This window comes from Temnothorax americanus, unplaced genomic scaffold (genome assembly GCF_048541705.1).
Source record: "Temnothorax americanus isolate GAGA-0224 unplaced genomic scaffold, ASM4854170v1 Scaffold240, whole genome shotgun sequence".
NCBI lineage: Eukaryota > Metazoa > Arthropoda > Insecta > Hymenoptera > Formicidae > Temnothorax > Temnothorax americanus.
Window position 1 is genome coordinate 46,791 of NW_027509382.1, and position 8,907 is coordinate 55,697.

At 49.0% G+C, this 8,907-nt stretch overlaps 1 protein-coding gene across 1 annotated transcript; it reads left to right on the forward strand.

Moving 5' to 3' along the window:
• Positions 1-5,891: 5,891 nt before the first annotated feature.
• LOC143898878 (uncharacterized) lies at positions 5,892-8,090 on the forward strand. Its single transcript, XM_077408662.1, has one exon. It carries the CDS (start codon positions 5,892-5,894, stop codon positions 8,088-8,090), a length of 2,199 nt encoding a protein of 732 aa, XP_077264788.1.
• Positions 8,091-8,907: the final 817 nt, after the last annotated feature.

The window sequence follows — 8,907 nt, forward strand, 5'->3', positions numbered from 1 at the left end:
CATTTGTAAAATGGATTATTTGTCCGTTAAGATCGAAGATCCACTTCTAAACCCATATTTAACAACATACTCAATTATATTCATTGGTTTCATACAGCATTATACAAATACTTGATATCGGGCATATTCATGCATGCACAATCATGTTCAACATTGCACACGATATTGTTCAGCGTGTGATCGAGTCACGTGCGAGAAACAGCACAATGAGTAAATACCGCTAATTTTCGTATATACTTGTGCAAAAAAACTTTTATATACATAATTGTATTTTTTCAGTTTTGATAAACCCCGCTACATGCCTCGTATTTTGGGAAAGAGATTTGCTTTGACATCGACCGCATATAAATTTTTGGATGTTGGAATCAACGCTGGACCTATGTCCTCTGTGGATATACTTATTGGCGATAACCGAAGCAATCGGATAATTCTGCCTCATGCAATGTGGGTGACATTCATCGAAAAACGTGCAGGTATTCAGCGACTCGTGCAGTCGCCGGCACCATCATCGCTAGCGTTTCGAGATTTGGAACTCGTTAAAAATACGCGACGCAGATATTGTAAAATTGACGTCGTGCGGCACCAGCTTGTACATGAAACCGTCAACCGTACTCTTCCTGTTCAAACTAGAACATTGCGTTGAAAATGTGTATTTTCAACTATGCCAAAATGTTCATGGCGTAAGTGAAAAATTTAAACAATTTATAACAATTTTACGCTAAAATTGTATCACCGATAAATATAATGCAGTTAGAATCTTGCGTGAATTTTATGATAAAAATTCAATTATTGATTGTGTGAACTGTTGGCGTATGCTGCAAATAATGTTATACACGATGCATTACATGAGAAATAAATGTATACTAAATGCATATCACTGTATCTAAAATTATCTTTCCTTCTGTCTACCGTTCTCTTGTCCACCGTCAACGGTTTAGAATTACAGAGCGGTAACTCTCGATAAGAATGCGCGTGCCGCACTCGTCGCGCAATCATTAAACGTTTAACTTAACGTGAAACGATTAACGTAAAACTTTATATAAACTCTGAATTTTATCCGTACGATGACATGAATCTGGATTTTGGCAAAAATCAATACGCCGTCCTTTTCGATATGTGTGCGCGTTTTCGTAAAGCTTATTACTGATAAGACTGCTTCGATACGCTTTGCACCGTGGTTACATTCCTGACAAAAGGACCTTTTGTAGTCATTGATTGCTCGCGACAAAACGAATCTGTCAAGAGCGCCACTGTGGATGTGCGAATAAAATTTGACTGCAAAAAGAATGTACCGGCAAATACTATCGCCTATTGTCTCATCTTGCATGATCGCGTAATCGAATACTGTCCGTTGTCGTACGTAGTGCTCAAAATAAGAGATTGCAATATAAGAGACACTGATGTACCGCGATAAGATACAGATTGCTCCATCGTTTCGACATGATTGTACCGACGTTTATCGATCTGCAAGGATTTACCGTCGGGATGAAATTTGTCGTGAAAGGGATGGCGGTTCTGAAAAACGGGACAGTTTTGGCACATTACATTTTTACGTGTCCTATGCCATGGAGTCTCCTCATGAAATCCGACAAGTCATGCGCTTCCTGGTTGATTGCGAATCACCATGGACTACGATGGGAGGATGGAAACATGCCGTATAGCATGGCGAAACGTCTAATTACATCGGCCGTACTTGGAGAGGACGACGAGACGTCGACTCTTGTGTACATCAAGAGTAGATAGACAATTTATATACTTCTACACTCAGAGCGAATTGCGGGGGTCGGGGGGGGTACGTTCCCCGCGGGGGGAACGCCATAAGAGATGGGCGAGGGGGGTCCGGGAGGAGCAGGTGGTGGGGGTAAGAGTGGGAGAAAAAAGAGTGGGGACGGACGAGGAGTGGGGGAAGAATTCCACTTCTGGCCTCAGGTACTCTGGAGGGGAGCGGGGAAGGGGGGTACCGCGATACCGACGGTGCGCGAGGAGGGAGCGTCGTCGATCGCGGCGAGGCGCGTACTGTCGCCCGGGTCGGACGTGGTTTCCGGCCGCCCGTTTTTTAAACGGCGAAAATCGCGAGTCGTCCTCCCGCGAGAGGGAGCGTCGATCGCGCGCTTCTTCGCTCCGACGGGCCGGACGCGGTTTTCCGACGTATCGAGAGAGATCGAGAAAGAGAGACGATACCGCTCTCTTCGTTCACCCCGAACCGTTACGTTTCGCTAATAATATTTTTTTATCGCGCGTCCGAACTCGTTCAAGGTCACTTTCGACGTCGCGTTCTTCCGCGAGGGGGAGCGTCGATCGCGCGCTTCTTCGCTCCGACGGGCCGGACGCGGTTTTCCGACGTATCGAGAGAGATCGAGAGAGAGAGACGATACCGCTCTCTTCGTTCACCCCGAACCGTTACGTTTCGCTAATAATATTTTTTTATCGCGCGTCCGAACTCGTTCAAGGTCACTTTCGACGTCGCGTCCTCCCGCGAGGGGGAGCGTCGATCGCGCGCTTCTTCGTCCCGACGGGCCGGACGCGGTTTCGCGAATAGTATTATTTTATCGCGCGTCCGAACTCGAGTTCAAGGTCGCTGTCGACGTCACATCCTCCTTTGGTTTTTTTTCGAGCGACGCGGCGAGCGGTTCGCGAAACACGCGCGACAGACTCGAGTCAACAAGGCACGGCGGTAATATGTATTTTATTTGTTAAATTTAAATCAAATTAATTTTATAAAAAAGATGTATAATGTATAAATTAATGAAACTTACGATTAAACATCACGGGGAAGAGTATATCCCCGACCCGTCAACAGACGGAAACGGAGCTCGGACAACAGCATGAACAACGCCATATTATCCGGCGGGTCACGCCGATCACCACCCGGTAAAAAGTCGCGCTGACCGATGCGGAAACGTGGACGAGTGTAGGTAAAGCCCTCATCCAACCAGTCGGGCACCACCAGCGTAGGAGGGGCGGTTTCCTCCCCCGTATCGGCAGCCCGGAGTTCCTCCAGAGTCACTACACCTTTAACTGGCACAAACTGCTCGAGAGGAGTCATAATCGTAAAAAATTGAAAAGACGTTACGCGACGGAGAAACAGTCTCGAACTAAAGCGACTCGTTAAATTATATAAAGCTAGCAGTCATAATCAGCAAAAAAATGCGATAAAAATAATACCAAGATAGTACCGGATGTGGTTTTCCGACCAGCCTCGTTGTATCGAGAGAGACCGAGAGAGGCGATACCGCTCTCTCTTCGTTCACCCGAACCGTACGTTTTGCGAATAATATTTTTCATCGCGCGTCCGAAGATTGCTGTCGACGTCACATCTTCCTTTTGTTTTTCTCGAACGATGCTGCGAGCAATTGTCGTTTTTTTTTCCGGGGAAAGAGTTTATCTCTGGGTATGGAAAACCAAAACGTTGAGATAACGAACGCGTATAAAAAGAGTTTTGTTCGCGACAGCGCGGCATACGGTGACGCGGATTGACAAATGTATCGTGACAGAGCGGTGCGAACCGATCGGAACGGGAATAAATTGTTTTTTTAATGCGGTATGAGCGACGAGTACGTAGAACTTTGCAAACCGGTGTTTAATCCTAAAATTAGAAAACCGATCGTAAAAATAAGCGAACCGCTTGTGAGGAATTGTTGCAGATCGGATTCGTGGAGAGTCGACGTAACGAGATATCTGATCCGTCGCGAAATTGGAATCGCCGATCGCCAATTGAACAGGAGATTTTTCTATTGCCAAATATATTTGAAAAGAATAGAGGACGGTATTTATACGTCTAATTGATTTAGACCCGACAGCGGTGATAATGTAGCAATAGCAATGTGCGTACTCGCGAATGAACGATCACCGTTATTACTCGTCCCGAGGAATCAGACGGCGAATCGCGCTGTTACGAGCCCATGCCCGCGTTCTCGTCGGATTCGGACGAAGAATCGGCGAGACTCGAAACGTCGTTATTGTCAAACGCATGTGCGTTGGTGGTGGTGAAGGAGGACGCGCGATGGAATCTGGCGACTCATCATTTGCGGAGAGAGATCGGAGCGCGAACTGCGCGCGAGCGCGCGTGGATAGAGACGACGATGGTAAATTCTGCTAGGGCGCACGATTATACGCGTAAATTGCTGCTCAAATATCATCATTATTATCAGACGGTGTTCGGAGGAGAGAAGCTACGTAGGATTTACACCTGCGGGTCTCGTCGTCTTTTCGATCGAGTGAAATTCTGTGTTCCCGAGGGTGAAAGGCCCTTCTGGATAACATGCAGAAAGAGTGCGACGAATTGCTCGCCGCGGACGTCCGCGACGCGGACGGATATCGCGCGTGGAGACGACGATGCGACGAGTGTCTCCAGCTCCTGCGGGAGAGCTGTCGAGTCGGACGCTCCGGAGGGCGAGGCAACACCGGAGCCGTGACCGCTCTGGTGGCTCGAATAGCGCGACTGGAAGGTTCGAGGGAGGATCTGCGTCGGCGATTCGAACGCGCCGTGGATGCCGGTTTGGACGGTGAGGGTGCAGGTAGCAGCAGCAGCAGCGTCAGCGAAAGATTTTCGTGGGTCGAGATCGATACGGCGTTCCGAAGTCGCGTGCTCACAGGCGTTGCGACGAACTCGACGTACATCGAACCCGCGCGATTTCTCGAGGATGCGAAGGGCACCGTGCTCGAAAAAGTGCAGGACAATTTGAACAAACACACGTGTTTGAAGGTAAATGTCATGTTCAATGGAGAATTCGTAGCGAACGATAAGATCGACGTGAAGAGTATCGTTACGCGGAATGAACAGCTCCTCCAAGCGTCCGATTTGAGCGAGTGGTACGATAGGCGCGTGCGCGTCGCAATTCTAGCAGGGTTGGACGAATTTCAGGAACGCGACAGCGGATGGGCGTTGTCTAGAATACTGAACCTAACGGTGAACGTGAACAAGTGTAATCCCATGCGCGTGGGATGTTGGATGGAAATACCGCGAGGTATAAGACTTAAAAAGGCGGTGGTAAACGTGCGATCGGAGAAGGACACGTGTTTCGCACGCGCGGTGGTCGCGGCTCTGTATCCCGCCGAGCGGAATGCGGAACGATGCGGCTCGTATCCCGATTACGCGACGGTGCTGAATCTCGACGGGATAAACTTCCCCATAGATCTGAAACACATCGGAAAGTTCGAACGTCAGAATGACGTATCGATCAATGTGTTCACCACTCGGGAAGAGATTGGAAAGAAAGATAAGTACGGACGGGGCGCCTACGACAACGCGATCGTGCCTCTGCGGTTAACCGACGATAAGAGGGATAGACACGTAAATCTCCTGTATCTGCGCGATACGTTGCGTGGCGTCGTCAACGGGGGTCATTTCGCCTGGATAAAGAATCTATCGCGATTGGTGAATTCACAATTGACTGTGAGCCGCTGCGCGAAGCACGTTTGCGATCGGTAAGTAAAAAAAACTGAGGAACAAGGGAACGGAGAGAGATGTTATTTAATATATGGCGTTACTTCGCAGATGCCTACACTATTTCTATACGCGCGAAAAGTTGGCCGCTCACAGCGTCGACTGCGGTCGAATGAACGACTGCGCCATCGTTCTTCCAAACGAGGACGATAAGTGGCTGTCTTTCGACAATCACGACAGGAAGGAGCGACTCCCCTTCGTGGTGTACGCGGATCTGGAGTGTCTTCTCGAACCATGGGAGAGGGAGAATGCCGAAGGGGAGGGGGCGAGATACGCTTATCAACGTCACGTACCGTTCAGCCTGGGTTACTATCTGTGCTGCACCTACGACGATACCGTATCCACGTACAGATATCGTCGCGGCGAGGATTGTGTTTCGTGGTTCGTTAACGAGCTTCGCGTTCTCGCGCGTCGCGCTAAGATTAAATTCTCCACCAATATATCTATGATAGAACTTACGGAGGACGAGAAACGCGAATTTCAATGCGCGACGCATTGTCACGTGTGTCGAAAAGTGTTCCAACCGGAGGACAAACGCATGCGAGATCACTGTCATCTAACCGGACGTTACAGAGGTCCGGCGCATGTTCGTTGCAATCTGAATTACAGAAACGTGTACGTGATTCTCGTGTTCTTCCACAATCTGTCGGGTTACGACGCGCATTTCATCATCGAGAAAATTGCGAACGATTTCGAGGGCGAGGTCGAGCTCCTGCCGCTTACGAAAAAAACCTACATATCGTTCTCGAAGACCGTTAAGGAGACGCAGACGGATGGGACACGGGATCGGTACGTTAAGCTACGATTCGTGGACTCGTACAAATTTTTAGCCGCGAGTATCGAAACCCTGGCGTCCTATCTGAGCAAGGACAAGCTGAGAATAACGCGCTCGGAGTACGCGGATTTGAGCACGGAGGATCTCGATCTGCTCACTCGCAAGGGAGTATTTCCGTACGAGTACGTCGACAGCCTGGACAAGTTGCGGGAGACCGATCTTCCACCGCGCGAGGTCTTTTACAGCTCCCTGACCGACGAGACCGCGAGCGAGAGCGACTACGAGCACGCGACGAGGGTCTGGCGACGTTTTTGCGTGCGAGATCTCGGGGAGTACAGCGATCTCTATCTCAAGACCGACGTGCTTCTTCTGGCGGATATCTTTGAAAATTTTCGGGACACGTGTATGGCGAGTTACGGGCTCGATCCCGCGTATTATTATACGTTGCCGGGGTACACGTGGGACGCAATGCTGAGATACACCGGCGTGCGTTTCGAGCTGCTCACCGACATCGACATGGTGCTGTTCGTGGAACGTGGAATACGCGGCGGCCTCAGTCAATGTTCGCTCAGGTACGCGCGAGCTAACAACAGGCACGTACCGACATACGATTCGTCCCAGCCCGATACGTATCTCATGTATTACGACGTGAACAATCTGTACGGCTGGGCTATGTGCGAATCGCTGCCGTACGCGAATTTCCAGTGGCTCGACGACCCTGAGAATTTTGACGTGACGACCGTGCCATCGAACGGCGATGTCGGTTACATTCTGGAAGTGGATCTCGAGTATCCTGGTGACCTGCACGACGCCCACGCGGACCTGCCGTTGTGCCCAACGCGCGATAAACCGCTCGGTAAGCGGCAGGAGAAACTGCTCGCCACGCTCTACGACAAATCGCGCTACGTGACGCACTATCGAAATCTGCAGCAATGTCTGCGACTGGGTTTGCGACTGACGCGAGTTCGTCGCGTTCTGCGATTCACCCAGTCACCTTGGCTTCGCGGCTACATCGAGCTGAACACAACGTTCAGGACTCGCGCGAGCAACGAGTTCGAACGAAATATGTACAAACTGATGAACAATGCCGTCTTCGGTAAGACGATGGAGAACGTGCGCGATCACGTGGACGTGCGTCTCGTGACGCGATGGGAGGGCAGGTACGGCGCGGAGGCGATGATCGCCAGACCGAACTTTCACAGCAGGAGCGTCTTCTCGGAGAATCTCGTCGCGATCGAGCTGCGAAGGCTCGAGGTGAAATTCAACAAGCCGGTCTACGTGGGAATGTGTATTCTCGAGATATCCAAGACGCGCCTCTACGAGTTTCACTACGACTACATGGCGCCGCTCTATCGCGACCGGTGTCGAATTCTTTACACCGATACCGACAGTCTGATCTATTCGCTGGAGTGCGAAGACGCGTACGAGCTTATGAGACGCGACTTAGACAGATTCGACACGAGCGATTACGCGGAGAATAACGCGCACGGTATGCCGCGCGTCAACGGGAAGGTGCCCGGTTTGATGAAGGACGAGAACAACGGCGCGATCATGATGGAGTTTGTGGGCCTCAGAGCGAAGATGTACGCTTACAAGGTACTCGGATGTGACGACACCAAGAGAATAAAGGGCGTCAAGAGAAACGTAGTCGCTAAGAAGATCACGTTCGAGGATTACGTGGCGTGCCTGCGAAACGCGCGCGAGCTGAAAACGCACCAGTCGTGTATACGCTCGTGCCTGCACGACGTTTTCACCGTGTCGGAGCAGAAACTTGCTCTCAGTCCGCACGACGACAAGCGATGCGTGAGGTTGGACAGCGTGGAAACGCTTCCCTGGGGACATTATACGAAATACCGTTGTAAAAAATAAAACAATATCATACGTTTTCAAAAAAAATTGTATTATCGTAAGATCAATACGTAGAAAAAAATACTGATGAATATGTATACTTTTTTCGACGTTTCTGATACATCGAGTCAATCGGAAACGGACGAAGTCAGTGAAGTTACAATTGCATCTCAACCGGCAAGTGGATCTATGAAAAAAAAATGGAAAGCCGATTATAGATTAGTTGTTAGTGTAATTTTTTTTATATCTGATTTATGATCGGTTTATAAGTCAGATTTACTGCCTGAGTGAATGTCAGTAATCACGTCATTCTTCATTCTGTAACTTGTGTTGAATATTGTAGATATTTCACAATTGTTTTTTTTATCATATTACTCGTATAACATATTTGTATTTTTTTCGTATAACATATTTGTATTTTTTTCGTATAACATATTTGTATTTTTTTTCGTATAACATATTTGTATTTTTTCTCTACGTGAAAAAAAAACAACGAACGATGTCGTTCCTCTTCACACGCGCCTATTCCACAATTTCCACAGTGTACATTACGAGCTACCGAGTGCGCAAAAATGGTCGGTCGCGAGAACGCGATAAACATTGCGTACCGCCGAATGCGTAAGAATGGCCGGTCGCGGTACCTCTTAATTGAACAAACAGAGAAACGGCGAACGATTGACGAGAGAGCGAGACGGGGAAGGAGCGATAACGCGGAGACGCTTCAGCGCGAATGACCCGACGAGCCGCTGCGGCGCGAGGTGCGGTTACGAGCGATAACGCGAGTTGTTCTAATAATTTTTTTCTTTTTTCTATTTTTTTCTTACGTATTGTATAAATA